General features: G+C 45.3%; 1 protein-coding gene across 4 annotated transcripts in view; it reads left to right on the top strand.

The window, feature by feature from the left end:
- PRUNE2 (prune homolog 2 with BCH domain) overlaps positions 1 to 17,452 on the top strand; it is a 488,633-nt gene that overhangs the window by 86,946 nt on the left and 384,235 nt on the right. For all 4 annotated transcript variants that reach the window (XM_077249022.1, XM_077249023.1, XM_077249020.1 and 1 more), the window contains exon 3: positions 192 to 394. In XM_077249022.1, coding sequence (XP_077105137.1) covers positions 192 to 394 — 203 coding nt within the window. The remainder of the gene's footprint in view (positions 1 to 191; positions 395 to 17,452) is intronic.

Here is a 17,452-nt window from a genome sequence, read left to right on the forward strand (position 1 = left end):
TTGCTAGGTTAAAGAAAGGAAGGATTTATTCTCATTCATTAATGGTATAAAGATTGGTCTATTACTAAATTCAATTCCCTCTGTATTTTATGTCAATGTGAAGCAGAATATTCCTTTTTTCCAGTCTGCATGCCTGCCGCTGCCTGATGTAGATGTTTCCAGTGACATTTACCGTAAATCCATCTCTTTAGATCACATCACCCAGTGTTCTCTGTCTGCCTGTTCTAAATGCTACAAGACTTGAATTTGATTTCTACAGCGAGACTCGGTTTATATTGGAGGAGCTGGATATCCCCGACTCTTGTCTTATCTTCAAGGATGAAATTAATCTTCAGAGACTGAATGATGAAGACAGGTTATCAGTAACTCTCGTGAACTTCAGTGCATTTACAAGGTATAACAGTTTATCATGTAAGGCCGGCTTGCTACCAAAGTGGGTATGGAACGCATGAAAATAAACATTTTGGGGCACAGTAATAAACTTGTAGAAAGAATGCATATCTAGATGTGAAATTTATGGAATCAACGAGACGCAGCCTATAGGAGGCCGTGCACCAGGATTCTGAGATAGAATTGGTTAGACTTGTAAAGTAAGGTTCACTTTTCATATACTTGTAAAGTAGTGCATTAACTTCTGTGAACAGTATAGCACCTTTAAAGCCCTTTATTTAGCCTATTAATCCAAATATTTTTTTTATAAAAAATTGATTAACCTTATAAATACTGACAAATTATAAAAGTTTCAAGTATGTATTAGACTAAGACATTAATACCAGAAAAGATATCTACTGTAATATTAAAATAACAAATCTTTATTATGTTTACTCTAAAAAGAATACATAAGGCCCCCCAAAAATTAAGGAGACATATAGAAATATAAACTTTAATACCTATGACCGAAATATTTGTAGTGTAGCTAGATGGGATTTAACTACTTGATGTGGAGCCAACATACAGATATTACACCCTCACCCAGTCATAGACTGTGGCAAAAAAAGGGGATGTGTGTGGTGGTAGAAAAATGACTAAATATAGGACCTAGAGGAGGAACCCAGCAAGAATATTGTGGGTATAACCGGGCTCTATTCCTTCCAACAAGTACAATAGAGCTCCCCCTTCTCCCCCTTTCCTTTCTGTTGAGTATATTCTGATCTCGTGCTTTCACCTATTGGTATTGGGAACACTGTGTACATGAAGCTAGTCAGCTAAAATGGATCTGTATAGGTGTGTCATAACCTTTCTTGCAATTATCCTGATCTGTATTTTCAGCAATACTTCAGTTCAGCCTCCTTTTCTTCGCTTTATCTTACCATGTACTGATTGTGAATAAGTCAAATAGAGAATAGATGAGAGGAGTGCACCTTTTGGGCTAATTTTTCCACTATAGGGAATTCCCTTTATGTATTTTATGTAAGGTATTATGGTTGCTATAGACACTCCACAGTCCATAATAAACAATTCTCTGTGCGGCTTAATTACCGTTATTTGAGACATAATGTGGAAGAGCTATTGCAGTCACATGATCCACCTTTGAACAAGAAGTGACGTTACGAAAACTGTATGTGTCCCTACATATGAAAAATGCGGTCCAAAGACCAGAAGTGACAGCGTTCACGGTCACATGATTGCCTGGCGGTCCGAAAACCACACTACCATCGCAGCGTGCGTTCCATTCAGGTGGACATGATGGGTAAGCGGACTGAATCCCATGTAGGGGCGCTGACACAACTAGTCAGACTCATGTTTGCTACTACTTTCCACTACAAGAGTCCAATTTGTATTCTCATATACTAACCCCCCTGATGAACCCCCTGAACGGAGGAGGAAACGCGTTGGGAGGCTACATAATTTCTATGGACAACTTGTGAACAGGCTAAACTTGGGTACTGCTCTTGTAAGGGCAGGCGCAATGCAGGGGCACGACAAGGAGTTTTAGGGGAAAAGAGTAACTTCAACCTCCCCCCTGCTATCACTGTTCCTCCCCGATGCCTGTTTTGTGCTCTTAGCACAAGAAGAAAACTGCGTTGGTGAGATCAAACCAAATTTTTATACGAGCACTGGTTACCTTGAGCACTAGCACTTTATGTATTTTCTTGGTTGTTATATATATATGTTGGCCTTATATTTTTTATGGTACTAATTAAAAGTTATATTTTATTTAATTCCTTAACTTGCTGAAATCTAAATATAGGAACTATCAAAGCCCCTAAACCTGCCCCCTTCTTTGCCGCAGGGGTTGATACCCTAAAAATGTGATATGGTAATCAGACTCATCGTAGACTGTCCCTGAGGATATCCCTAAGTCTAACCCTATGAAACAATAATATATGAGTGACATGTAAACGTTTGGGCACCCCTAATCAAAATTGCTGTTGTTGTGAACAGTTAAGGCTGGTTTCACATTTGCGTATATGTGCGCAGCGTTTGATCCGCATATATCCGCATGCGACTTGCATACTTATCTTTAACATGGTATACGCAGGGACATCCTTTGTATGCGTTTGCATGCGTCTGCGTATGCATGCGTCGATTCTCGATGTGCGGCGGGGCACAGTGAAACCAACATGTTGCGTTTTTTGAGGCGTCAATTATGCGCAGTTTTCCGCATGCGGATGATTGCGGGTGGAGTGTGTCAAAACAACGCATTACTGTCTATGGGAATGCATTGGTACGCAAGGACATGCGTACGCTTGCGTTCAGAATGCAATGCGTACTTCACACTAATCATCTCCAGGAAACTATGTTACCACCTGCAATATTACTGATGTATAAAAGGGTGTGTGGAAACAGGTAGTCCATTACTCTCAAGACTCTGGATGGAAGCAGAAGACTCTCAACGGATGCACAAGACTCTGCACGGAAGCACAAGACTGCACGGAAGCACAAGACTGGTTGTCTCCTGGTGCTGCCATCTCTCTTGGTGCTGGCATCTCTCCTGGTGCTGCCATCTATCTCTGGTGCTGGCTTCTCTCCTGGTGATGCTGGCCTGATGAGGACAGCACTGGCTATGTAAGTATAGAACCTTTGAAAATGTCTGTCTCTCTTAATTTTTCTTTCTGTTCCTTTAGACTGGTTGTCTCCTGGAGCTGCCATCTGTCTCTGGTGCTGGTGTCTCTCCTGGTGCTGCCATCTGTCTCTGGTGCTGGCGTCTCTCCTGGTGCTGCTGGCCTGGTGAGGACAACACTGGCTATGTAAGTATAGAACCTTTGAAAATGTCTGTCTCTCTTAATTTTTCTTTCTGTTCCTTTAGAGTGGTTGTCTCCTGGTGCTGCTATCTCTACTGGTGCTGGTGTCTCTACTGTTGCTGCCATCTGTCTTTGGTGCTGGCATCTCTCCTGGTGCTGCTGTCCTGGTGAGGACAACACAGTCTATATAAGTATAGACTTTATGAAAATGTCTGTTTCTCTAATGCTTTTTCTGCTTGCCTGTAGACTGGTGGAATCTCCTGTTGCTGCGGTGTGTCTCCTTGTGCTGCGGGGTCTCCTGGCGCTGCCATCTGTCCCTGGCCTGTGCTGACTGCTGTGCTGTTGTACTACTGCCTGTAATGTAAGTATTGGGGTCCATGTTTGTTTGTTTTTTGGCTACATAGTGTTTTGCTCATAACAAGTTAAATTTTTCTTCTCTGTTCTTTTCTGTAGTGGCAATACTATACAGTACAGATCAAAAGTTTGGACACACCTTCTCATTTAAAGATTTTTCATAACTATGAAAATTAGAAATTCACGCTGAAGGCATCAAAACTATGAATTAACACATGTGGAATTATATACTTAACAAAAAAGTGTGAAACAACTGAAATTATGTCTTATATTCTAGGTTCTACAAAGTAGCCACCTTTTTCTTTGATGACTGCTTTGCACACTCTTGGCATTCTCTTGATGAGCTTCAAGAGGTAGTCACCGGGAATGGTCTTCCAACAATCTTGAAGGAGTTCCCAGAGATGCTTAGCACTTGTTGGCCCTTTTGCCTTCTCTCTGCGGTCCAGCTCACCCCAAACCATCTCGATTGGGTTCAGGTCTGAGTGTGGAGGCCAGGTCATCTGTGTAGCACCTCATCACTCTCCTTCTTGGTCAAATAGCCCTTACACAGCCTGGAGGTGTGTTTGGGGTCATTGTCCTGTTTAAAATTGAATGACGGTCCAACTAAACGCAAACCGGATGGAATAGCATGCTGCTGCAAGATGCTGTGGTAGCCATGCTGGTTCAGTATGCCTTCAATTTTGAATAAATCCCCAACAGTGTCACCAGCAAAGCACCCCCACCCCCCCCACACCACTCCATGCTTCACGGTGGAAACCAGGCATGTAGAGTCCATCCGTTCACCTTTTCTGCGTCGCACAAAGACCAAAGATCTCACATTTGGACTCATCAGACCAAAGCACAGATTTCCACTGGTCTAATGTCCATTCCTTGTGTTCTTTAGCCCAAACAAGTCTCTTTTGCTTGTTGCCTGTCCTTAGCAGTGGTTTCCTAGCAGCTATTTTACCATGAAGGCCTCTGCACAAAGTCTCCTCTTAACAGTTGTAGAGATGTGTCTGGTGCTAGAACTCTGTGTGGCATTGACCTGGTCTCTAATCTGAGCTGCTGTTAACCTGCGATTTCTGAGGCTGGTGACTCGGATAAACTTATCCTCAGAAGCAGAGGTGACTCTTGGTCTTCCTTTCCTGGGGCGGTCCTCATGTGAGCCAGTTTCTTTGTAGCGCTTGATGGTTTTTGCAACTGCACTTGGGGACACTTTCAAAGTTTTCCCAATTTTTCAGACTGACTGACCTTCATTTCTTAAAGTAATGATGGCCACTCGTTTTTCTTTACTTAGCTGCTTTTTTCTTGTCATAATACATATTCTAACAGTCTTTTCAGTAGGACTATCAGCTGTGTATCCACCAGACTTCTGCACAACACAATTGATGGTCCCAACCCCTTTTATAAGGCAAGAAATCCCACTTGTTAAACCTGACAGGGCACACCTGTGAAGTGAAAACCATTTCCGGTGACTACTTCTTGAAGCTCATCAAGAGAATGCCAAGAGTGTGCAAAGCAGTCATCAAAGCAAAAGGTGGCTACTTTGAAGAACCCAGAATATAAGACATATTTTCAGTTGTTTCACACTTTTTTGTTAAGTGTATAATTCCACATGTGTTAATTCATAGTTTTCATGCCTTCAGTGTGAATGTACAATTTTCATAGTCATGAAAATTCAGAGAAATTTTTAAATAAGAAGGTGTGTCCAAACTTTTGGTCTGTACTGTACATTTGTTAAATCCTGTATTTTCCTTACAGGTACCTGACAGTTCAGGAGAGCAGGAGCAGGAGAGTGGAAATGAAGATTCCCAGGGTCGTCGGACTCAAGTTTCTGAGGAGGAAAGACGGGGTGTAAGAATTCTTTTCATCAGAGTTGTAATAGAATTTGTTTGCAGTTTTACTTAAAAATCATTTTTTTCTGTTTGATCTATACGTTCCACAACGGGAAGAAGCCATCTTGGAAATTGACAACAAACAACTGATCAATCTTGTGCAAGAGTGAGTACCATTGTAGGACACCCGTGACCGTCAGCACTCCGACAATGCGGTGATTCAACTGCTCTGGGAAGAAATGGCAACATCACTGATGGATGATTGGGACCGTGCCACGCCACGTGCCAGAAATTCTTTTGGTAAGTATTTCAATGTGGTCTGACGTGGCAGTGAACCTGATCCACCATGCTGCCGAGTTCAGCAGCCCTGCAGCCAGCATTATCCACGACGCTGCCCATTCCAGCACCCCTGTAGCCTGCAGTATCCACAATGCTGCCCATTCCAGCACTCCTGCAGCCAGCAGAATCCACGACGCTGCCCATCCCAGCACCACGCCAGAACACTAATACAGAGACCACCACTCCCAGCCGGCCAAGAAAACAAAGAAACAGGACAAAGACCCTGTAATGCTATTGTAGGAACTCGAGGATTCTGGTAGCGTGGGGCAATGAACAGACAGAGACGGGTTTCTTTAGTGCAAAAAGTGTATTTGTGCAACAGCAGATAACACAAAACAATATATCGATAACCTGCAGTGACCTGCAATGAAACAAGTCCTTGAAACATATACAGCAAAATGGCAGAGTTCTGAAGACAGTGTCCTCAGCAAGATGATCAAAAGGTGAGTGTGACTGGTGACGTGGTGCAGATCAAAACACTGGCGGTGCAGAAAGAGTCAAATCCAGGTATGTAGTAAACACAGGGAAGTCCAGAACAAGTCCTCAGGTTAATCCCAGGTATGACATGAAAACGGGTAAGTCCAGAAACTAGTTCATAAGTTGATCTCAGATGTGGCAGAAACACGGGTAAGTCCAGAAACAGGTTCACATTAAAGTATTATACTGGTGTTGGTTCCAGCAGCTCCCACCGGGGGGAGTAATGAAGGATTAAGTAGCAACACAGTCCAGAAACACAATTCAGAAACACAGTTCTTACCAGGAGGAAGGAACCAAGGGTCAACAGACTAAAGATAACATGCAGAGAATGTCCAGAGCCACGGGTAGAAGCACACTAAGAACAAGCAGCTGAGCAGAAGTGGAACAGAAGCAGAATACTCCAGCAAGGAAACTGACACCTGAGTCGGTTTTAAACAAACGAGCAGGAAGTAGGGCAGACAAAAACAGCAAACTCCATCTTAAAGGGCAAGATCATTCACAAGGTGACTTGGAAAACCCGGAATACTGACAGACCCGGAGCCACAAAAAACTGCCAAGATTGGACCCACCACCTCCACCCTCACCTACCAATGTGTCACTAACTTCCCTTGTGTCTTTGTCTGTCCCTTCCAGTTTGTTTGTCCATTCCCATGATTCCACTGTGTAGTCTATCACCGATGTGTCCACTCTAGTGATGAACGAATAGCATTGTTGCATCCCTAACAAACAGGCATTCCTCACATGTACTCGGCCTGGCTAGAAGCTGTAAATCATGCAGGTGACGAAAACTAAATCTCCGAGCACTAACAAATACTCGGAGATCACCCGAGACCCAAGCGACAGTGCTATTTGCTCATCACTAGTCCACTCCCATCCATGATCCAATCCTTCAATTTGTTGCCCCTTCTCCTGTAACCCCTGCCTCATCAATTACCACCTAATCCTCACATCTCCACACCCCCTAGGTCCACCCCATCTCACCCTCAGATAGACCCCAATCCTAAACCCAATCACCCCTATCCTAAATCCCCGATCTTAAACCTAATCACCCCTATCCTAAACCCATTTTTTTGTTAAATTTTGTTAAATAAAATTTTTATTTTTTTGCCACAATATCTGTGTTTTCTTTGTATCTTTATGCGCCGCCGCAAAACACACACAGGTGTGTATTGTATTGTTGAGGGAACTTGTAAGTTTAACTGGAGGTATTTTATTATTTGAGTAAGCAAAAATTACAGGTACATTGTAAAATTACAGGTATATTTTAAAATTACATGTACACTTGAACAGGTACATTTTACCATTACATGTACATTTTACCATTACATGGAAATGTTAACAATACAGGGACATTTTAACATTAAAGGAAAATTTTACTGGGCAGCTTAAACCATTGCTGCCATGCAACACGTCCATTATCAGAAACAAAATAAGCAGCAAACTTATCCCTCATCTGAGCAACTTCCACTGAAGTCCTCAGAGGGTGATCTTGGTAATCATGCAATGAAACAGGTTCCTCAGGTTCTAAGTTTGGTTGCTCTTTTACCAGGATGTAGATGTGCAGAAGAACACTAGCTTTCACAACCTCATCAACAGTCTCAATTTTTAGATTAACGGATGTTCCCAAAATGCGCCATTTAGAAACCAGCAATCTAAAGGCACACTCAACAGCTCTTCCTTAAATTGTCAGTCGGTAGTTGTAAATCTTTTTTGTGTGATTCAAGTCCCGACTTGACTATGGTTTGATGAGGTTGGCACACATTTGGAATGCTTCATCCCCAACCACAACAAACAGCATTGGCGGTTCAGTGTTGGGAAGAGATTGTGGCTGTGGAAAATTAAAATTATTCCCATATAAATGTTGGTCCATATCAGAGTTTTTGAAAGTCTGTGAGTCATTTCCTCGTCCATATGAGCCAATGTCCACGGCGACAAATCTACACTCAGCATCGGCAATCGCCATTAGAACAATGGAAAAGTATTTTTTATAATTTAAATATTCGGTTCCATTTTCGGCAGGTTTCAGAATCCTAATGTGTTTGCCGTCCACAGCTCCCACACAGTTAGTAAAATTGCAAATTTCCTTGAATTTTTCAGCATTTTCAAGCCATATTTCAGTTGTGGGTGAAATTATTGCAGCAGAACCTCACATAAAGTACGACAGGTGTCTCCAATTATTCCAAGAAAGTGTTGACTCTTCTGTCCTGAATTGAAAATGGAGGGATGACAAGGTCTCTCCGTTAGCCAGGAATCTGCGGAACAGAAAATGAGAAAAAAAATCAGTAAATGGCTTTTAGAAAAATCATATTAATTACAGGTGTTTCTTTTTCCAATTTACGTACCTCAGGGTTACCAAGAGACGTTCCTCAGCAGGAATTACTTGACAGAACTGTGTGTCCTGCCTGGCCATCGATCCTTGGACACGTAGCAGCAGGTTATCACAGCTCTGTTCTGACATTCTTGTGTAGTCAAAAAACATCCGAGGGTTTGCATGCAGCTCTGTGTACAAAGAGTGGTAGGCTCCACGGCTCTCTCGGAGTTCAAGAATGGGGTGTTGCCAATATTGACGATGAAACCACGTTACTATGAATCACAAGGCGCTAGACACGTGTGCCCAGAACAGCAGCAGGCAAACCAGTCAGTGGGGTGTGTATGACTAACAGCAAAACAGTGTGAAATGTAAAAGGTTGCCGCGCTGAACGGCACTCACAACATGAAGTGTCGTCCTGTGTGAATAATTGGCCACTTGTCTGGCGGAGGACACCGCCAGACAAGTGGCCATTATTCACACAGGACGACACTTCATGTTGTGAGTGCCGTTCAGCGCGGCAACCTTTTACATTACACAATATTGACGATGTCTACTCCGTCTTTCTCTTCTTCTTTGTTCTTGACAAGCCACAGCAAAGGCAGAAGCCAATTTCAATTGTAAATCCAGATCTTCATAGAAGCTGTCCATGTCAAGATCCATCATCTACTGGGGGGGCAGAGGGTGTGGTGGCCCCGGGCCAGGAGCTCTGAAGGGGCCCACCCGGAGCTACGCTACTGTAACTTACATTCTGTGGCAAAAGAGGGAGAATCGATCTCCCTTCTCTGGCGCTATGGGGCCTCTGAGTAGGCAGGGGGCCCGGTGCCAGCAGTAGGCCCCCCGCCTATCATCGCAAGGTGAGCTGTATTGGCATCTAGCTGAGACAGCTCACCGCATTGATGAGGAAAGGAGCATTATGCTCCATCTCCCATCATCCCCCTGTCAGCGTCTGGCATTGCCGATGTCGACACTGACAGCGGGCACGATGTCACTGTCCAGCGCCCGCTGTTAGGGGATGAGTGTGTGTGGGAGCTCGGAGCACCGCTGGAACAAGGAGGAAGGGAGGTGAGTATTGTGTTTTTTTATGGGGGCTGCCTTATACTACAGGGTCTGCCTATGGGGTTACTGTCTTATACTACAGGGTCTGCCTATAGGGGTACTGTTTATACTACAGGGTCTGCCTATAGGGGTACTGTCTTATACTACAGGGTCTGCCTATGGGGGTGCTGCCTTATACTACAGGGTCTGCCTATGGGGGTGCTGCCTTATACTGCAGGGTCTGCCTATAGAGGTACTGTCTTATACTACAGGGTCTGCCTATAGGGGTACTGTCTTATACTACAGGGTCTGCCTTTGGGGGTGCTGCCTTATACTACAGGGTCTGCTTATGGGGGTGCTGGCTTATACTACAGGGTCTGCCTATGGGGTGCTTCCTTATACTGCAGGGTCTGCCTATAGGGGTACTGTCTTATACTACAGGGTCTGCCTATAGGGGTACTGTTGTGAATTTGCTTTTTGCTCCCTCTAGTGGTTACTAGTTTTTTGACTCTGGTTTTTCTGTCATTCCTTTTATCCGCACCTGGGTCGTTAGTTAGGGGTGTTGCTATATAAGCTCCCTGGACCTTCAGTTCAATGCCTGGCAACGTAGTTATCAGAGCTAGTCTGCTGTGCTCTTGTCTACTGATCCTGGTTCCAGTTATATCAGCTAAGTCTGCCTTTTGCTTTTTGCTCTTTGTTTTGGTTTTGTATTTTTGTCCAGCTTGTTCCAAATCTATATCCTGACCTTTGCTGGAAGCTCTAGGGGGGCTGGTGTTCTCCCCCCGGACCGTTAGACGGTTCGGGGGTTCTTGAATTTCCAGTGTGGATTTTGATAGGGTTTTTGTTGACCATATAAGTTACCTTTCTTTATTCTGCTATCAGTAAGCGGGCCTCTCTGTGCTAAACCTGGTTCATTTCTGTGTTTGTCATTTCCTCTTACCTCACCGTCATTATTTGTGGGGGGCTTCTATCCAGCTTTGGGGTCCCCTTCTCTGGAGGCAAGAAAGGTCTTTGTTTTCCTCTACTAGGGGTAGCTAGATTCTCCGGCTGGCGCGTGTCATCTAGAATCAACGTAGGAATCATCCCCGGCTACTTCTAGTGTTGGCGTTAGGAGTAGATATATGGTCAACCCAGTTACCACAGCCCTATGAGCTGGATTTTTGTATTCTGCAGACTTCCACGTTCCTCTGAGACCCTCGCCATTGGGGTCATAACAGTTTGCCAGGCCTGTATTAAATGTTTAATGCATTGCAGAAGAGGGATTATAAGAAAGAAGATTCTGAGTTTTTTTTTTTTTTTTCTTCTTCCCCTTTACCTCAGAGTGGCTATGCTTGCTGCAGACATGAATGTCCAGACCTTGATTACAAGTGTGGACCAGCTGGCTACTCGTGTGCAGGGCATACAAGACTATGTTATCAGAAATCCTAGGTCAGAACCTAAAATACCGATTCCTGAACTGTTTTCCGGAGACAGGTTTAAGTTTAGGAATTTCGTGAATAATTGTAAATTGTTTTTGTCCCTGAGACCCTGTTCATCTGGAGATTCTGCTCAGCAAGTAAAAATTGTTATTTCGTTCTTACGGGGCGACCCTCAGGATTGGGCTTTTTCGCTGGCGCCAGGAGATCCGGCATTGGCTGATCTTGATGCGTTTTTTCTGGCGCTCGGTTTACTTTATGAGGAACCCAATCTTGAGATTCAGGCAGAAAAGGCCTTGCTGGCTATGTCTCAGGGGCAGGACGAGGCTGAAGTGTATTGCCAAAAATTTCGGAAATGGTCCGTGCTGACACATTGGAACGAGTGTGCACTGGCCGCTAATTTTAGAAATGGCCTTTCTGAAGCCATTAAGAATGTTATGGTGGGTTTTCCCATTCCCACAGGTCTGAATGATACTATGGCACTGGCTATTCAAATTGACCGGCGGTTGCGGGAGCGCAAAACCGCAAATTCCCTCATGGTGTTGTCTGAACAGACACCTAATTCGGTGCAATGTGATAGAAAAACCGCAAATTCCCTCATGGTGTTGTCTGAACAGACACCTGATTTAATGCAATGTGATAGAATCCTGACTAGAAATGAGCGGAAAATTCATAGACGCCGGAATGGCTTGTGCTACTACTGTGGTGATTCTACACATGTTATCTCAGCATGCTCTAAACGTATAGCTAAGGTTGTTAGTCCTGTCACCGTTGGTAATTTGCAACCTAAATTTATTCTGTCTGTAACTTTGATTTGCTCACTGTCATCTTATCCTGTCATGGCGTTTGTAGATTCAGGTGCTGCCCTGAGTCTCATGGATCTCTCATTTGCTAAGCGCTGTGGTTTTACTCTTGAACCATTAGAAAATCCTATTCCTCTTAGGGGTATTGATGCTACACCATTGGCAGCAAATAAACCGCAGTATTGGACACAGGTTACCATGTGCATGACTCCTGAACACCGCGAGGTGATACGTTTCCTGGTTTTACATAAAATGCATGATTTGGTTGTTTTAGGGCTGCCATGGTTACAGACCCATAATCCAGTCCTGGACTGGAAGGCTATGTCAGTCTCAAGTTGGGGCTGTCGTGGTATTCATGGGGATTCCCTGCCTGTGTCTATTGCTTCTTCTACGCCTTCGGAAGTTCCGGAGTATTTGTCTGATTATCAGGATGTCTTCAGTGAGTCTGAGTCCAGTGCACTGCCTCCTCATAGGGACTGTGACTGTGCGATAGATTTGATCCCAGGCAGTAAATTTCCTAAGGGAAGACTGTTTAATCTGTCGGTACCTGAACATACCGCTATGCGTTCATATATCAAGGAGTCTCTGGAGAAAGGACATATTCGTCCGTCTTCTTCCCCTCTTGGTGCGGGATTCTTTTTTGTGGCAAAAAAGGACGGATCTTTGAGACCTTGTATTGATTATCGGCTTTTAAATAAGATCACTGTCAAATTTCAGTATCCTTTGCCGCTGTTGTCTGACTTGTTTGCCCGGATTAAGGGTGCCAAGTGGTTCACCAAGATAGACCTTCGTGGTGCGTACAACCTTGTGCGCATTAAGCAAGGTGATGAATGGAAAACCGCATTCAATACGCCCGAAGGTCATTTTGAGTACTTGGTGATGCCTTTTGGGCTGTCCAATGCGCCTTCAGTTTTTCAGTCCTTTATGCATGACATTTTCCGGAAGTATCTGGATAAATTTTTGATTGTTTATCTGGATGATATTTTGGTTTTTTCTGATAATTGGGATTCGCATGTGGAGCAGGTCAGGTTGGTCTTTAAAATTTTGCGTGAAAATTCTTTGTTTGTCAAGGGCTCAAAGTGTCTCTTTGGTGTACAGAAGGTTCCCTTTTTGGGGTTCATTTTTTCCCCTTCTGCTGTGGAGATGGACCCAGTCAAGGTCCGAGCTATTCTTGATTGGACTCAGCCCTCGTCAGTTAAGAGTCTTCAGAAGTTCTTGGGCTTCGCTAACTTCTACCGTCGTTTTATCGCTAATTTTTCTAGCATTGTGAAACCTTTGACGGATATGACCAAGAAGGGCTCCGATGTAGCTAACTGGGCTCCTGCTGCCGTGGAGGCTTTCCAGGAGTTGAAACGCCGGTTTACTTCGGCGCCTGTTTTGTGCCAGCCTGACGTCTCACTTCCCTTTCAGGTTGAGGTGGATGCTTCGGAGATTGGGGCAGGGGCCGTTTTGTCGCAGAGAGGCCCTGGTTGCTCTGTTTTGAAACCTTGTGCCTTTTTCTCTAGGAAGTTTTCGCCTGCCGAGCGAAATTATGATGTGGGCAATCGGGAGTTGTTGGCCATGAAATGGGCATTTGAGGAGTGGCGTCATTGGCTCGAGGGTGCTAAGCATCGTGTGGTGGTCTTGACTGATCACAAAAATCTGATGTATCTCGAGTCTGCTAAACGCCTTAATCCGAGACAGGCCCGCTGGTCATTGTTTTTCTCCCGCTTTGATTTTGTTGTCTCGTATTTACCAGGTTCAAAGAATGTGAAGGCCGATGCTCTTTCTAGGAGCTTTGTGCCTGATGCTCCTGGAGTCGCTGATCCTGTTGGTATTCTTAAAGATGGAGTTATCTTGTCAGCTATTTCTCCGGATCTGCGACGTGTGTTGCAGAGATTTCAGGCTGATAGGCCTGAGTCTTGTCCACCTGACAGACTGTTTGTCCCGGATAAGTGGACCAGCAGAGTCATTTCCGAGGTTCATTCCTCGGTGTTGGCAGGTCACCCGGGAATTTTTGGCACCAGAGATCTGGTGGCCAGGTCCTTTTGGTGGCCTTCCTTGTCAAGGGATGTGCGGTCATTTGTGCAGTCCTGTGGGACTTGTGCTCGAGCTAAGCCTTGCTGTTCTCGTGCCAGCGGTTTGCTCTTGCCCTTGCCTGTCCCGAAGAGACCTTGGACACATATCTCCATGGATTTCATTTCTGATCTTCCGCTATCTCAGGGCATGTCCGTTATCTGGGTGATATGTGATCGCTTCTCCAAGATGGTCCATTTGGTTCCTTTGCCTAAGCTGCCTTCCTCTTCCGATCTGGTTCCTGTGTTTTTCCAGAACGTGGTTCGTTTGCACGGCATCCCTGAGAATATTGTGTCAGACAGAGGATCCCAGTTCGTTTCCAGGTTCTGGCGATCCTTTTGTAGTAGGATGGGCATTGATTTGTCGTTTTCGTCTGCTTTCCATCCTCAGACTAATGGACAGACGGAGCGAACCAATCAGACTTTGGAGGCTTATTTGAGGTGTTTTGTCTCTGCTGATCAGGACGATTGGGTGACATTCTTGCCGTTGGCTGAGTTTGCCCTTAATAATCGGGCTAGTTCCGCCACCTTGGTTTCGCCTTTTTTCTGCAACTCTGGTTTCCATCCTCGCTTTTCTTCGGGTCATGTGGAGCCTTCTGACTGTCCTGGAGTGGATTCTGTGGTGGATAGGTTGCAGCAGATCTGGAATCATGTGGTGGACAACTTGAAGTTGTCACAGGAGAAGGCTCAGCGCTTTGCCAACCGCCGCCGCGGTGTGGGTCCCCGACTACGCGTTGGGGATTTGGTATGGCTTTCTTCCCGCTTTGTTCCTATGAAGGTCTCCTCTCCCAAATTTAAACCTCGTTTTATTGGGCCTTACAAGATATTGGAAATCCTTAATCCTGTATCTTTTCGTCTGGATCTTCCTGTGTCGTTTGCTATTCACAATGTATTTCATAGGTCCTTGTTGCGGCGGTACATTGTGCCTGTAGTTCCTTCTGCTGAGCCTCCTGCTCCGGTGTTGGTTGAGGGCGAGTTGGAGTACGTGGTGGAGAAGATCTTGGATTCTCGCCTCTCCAGGCGGAGGCTTCAGTACCTGGTTAAGTGGAAGGGCTATGGTCAGGAGGATAATTCCTGGGTGGTCGCCTCTGATGTTCATGCGGCCGATTTAGTTCGTGCCTTTCATGCCGCTCATCCTGATCGCCCTGGTGGTCGTGGTGAGGGTTCGGTGACCCCTCACTAAGGGGGGGGTACTGTTGTGAATTTGCTTTTTGCTCCCTCTAGTGGTTACTAGTTTTTTGACTCTGGTTTTTCTGTCATTCCTTTTATCCGCACCTGGGTCGTTAGGGGTGTTGCTATATAAGCTCCCTGGACCTTCAGTTCAATGCCTGGCAACGTAGTTATCAGAGCTAGTCTGCTGTGCTCTTGTCTACTGATCCTGGTTCCAGTTATATCAGCTAAGTCTGCCTTTTGCTTTTTGCTCTTTGTTTTGGTTTTGTATTTTTGTCCAGCTTGTTCCAAATCTATATCCTGACCTTTGCTGGAAGCTCTAGGGGGGCTGGTGTTCTCCCCCCGGACCGTTAGACGGTTCGGGGGTTCTTGAATTTCCAGTGTGGATTTTGATAGGGTTTTTGTTGACCATATAAGTTACCTTTCTTTATTCTGCTATCAGTAAGCGGGCCTCTCTGTGCTAAACCTGGTTCATTTCTGTGTTTGTCATTTCCTCTTACCTCACCGTCATTATTTGTGGGGGGCTTCTATCCAGCTTTGGGGTCCCCTTCTCTGGAGGCAAGAAAGGTCTTTGTTTTCCTCTACTAGGGGTAGCTAGATTCTCCGGCTGGCGCGTGTCATCTAGAATCAACGTAGGAATGATCCCCGGCTACTTCTAGTGTTGGCGTTAGGAGTAGATATATGGTCAACCCAGTTACCACAGCCCTATGAGCTGGATTTTTGTATTCTGCAGACTTCCACGTTCCTCTGAGACCCTCGCCATTGGGGTCATAACAGGGTACTGTCTTATACTGCAGTGTCTGCCTATGGGCGTGCTGCTTTATACTACAGGATCTGCCTATGGGGATATTGTCTTATACTACAGGGTCTGCCTATAGGAGTACTGTCTTATACTACAGGGTCTGCTTATGGGGGTGCTGCTTTATACTACAGGGTCTGCCTATGGGGGTGCTGCCTAATACTACAGGGTCTGGCTATGGGGGAGCTGCCTTATACTGCAGGGTCTGCCTATAGAGGTACTGTCTTATACTACAGGGTCTTCCTTTGGGGGTGCTGCCTTGTACTACAGGGTCTGCCTATGGGGGTGCTGCCTGATACTACAGGGTCTGCCTATGGGAGTGCTGCCTTATACTGCAGGGTCTGCCTATATGGGTAATGTCTTACACTGCAGGGTCTTCCTTTGGCTGTGCTGCCTCATACTACAGGGTCTCCCTATGGGGGTGTTGCCTAGTACTACAGGGTCTGCCTATGGGGGTGCTGCCTTATGCTGCAGGGTTTGCCTATAGGGGTACTGTCTTATACTACAGGGTCTGCCTATAGGGGTACTGTCTTATAGTACAGGGTCTGCCTATGGGGGTGCTGCTTTATACTACAGGATCTGCCTATAGGGGTACTGTCTTATACTACAGGGTTTGCCTATAGGGGTGCAGCCTTATACTATAAGGTCTGCCTATAATGGTTCTGTCTTATACTAAAGGGTCTGCCTATGGGGTGCAGCCTTATACTACAGGGTCTGCCTATAGGGGTGCTGCCTTGTACTGCAAGGTCTGCCTATAGGGGTGCTGTCTTATACTACAGGGTCTGCCTATGGGGTGCTGCCTTATACTGCAGGGTCTGCCTATAGGGGTACTGTCTTATACTACAGGGTCTGCCTATAAGGGTACTGTCTTATACTACAGGGTCTGCCTATGGGGATGCTGCTTTATACTACAGGTTCTGCCTATGGGATGCTGCCTTATACTACAGGGTATGCCTTTAGGGGTGCTGCCTTATACTGCAAGGTCTGCCTATAGGCGTGCTGTCTTATACTACAGGGTCTACCTATGGGGGTGCTGCCTTTTACTGCAGGATCTGCCTATAGGGGTACTGTCTTATACTACAGGGTCTGCCTAAAGGGGTACTGTCTTATACTACACGGTCTGCCTATGGGGGTGCTGCTTTATACTACAGGATCTTCCTATGGGGGTACTGCCTTATACTACAGGGTATGCCTATAGGGGTACTGTTTGATACTACAGGATCTGCCTATAGAGGTGCTGCCTTATACTACAGGGTCTGCCTTTGGGGGTGCTGCCTTGTGCTATATTGAGGACTATCTGGCACATTATACTATATGGAGGTTATCTATGGGGCCATCATATAGAGTGGGGATTACAGTGAAGGGGCCATCATACAGTGTTGGAGCCATCAAACAGTTTGGAGGCTACTAAGGGGTCAGTATACTGTGTGGGTGGTACTATACAGTGAGGAGGTATTATACTGTGTATAGGGGAGCTGTACAGAGGGGCAGACTAGGGACTTTATTAAATGTAAAGTGGGCACTTATTGTTATAGGAGAACTCAGGTTACTGTGACTATCAAAGGGGCACACAGAGGGCATTATTACTTTCTAGGGGCAAAATGTGGGCGCTGTTTTCTAGGGCACTTGCGCATGGCATTACTATATTATAGAGGGTTGCTTTAGAATTTAGAGGGCACAGAGAACCATGCAGCTG

Source organism: Ranitomeya variabilis, chromosome 1 (genome assembly GCF_051348905.1).
Source record: "Ranitomeya variabilis isolate aRanVar5 chromosome 1, aRanVar5.hap1, whole genome shotgun sequence".
NCBI lineage: Eukaryota > Metazoa > Chordata > Amphibia > Anura > Dendrobatidae > Ranitomeya > Ranitomeya variabilis.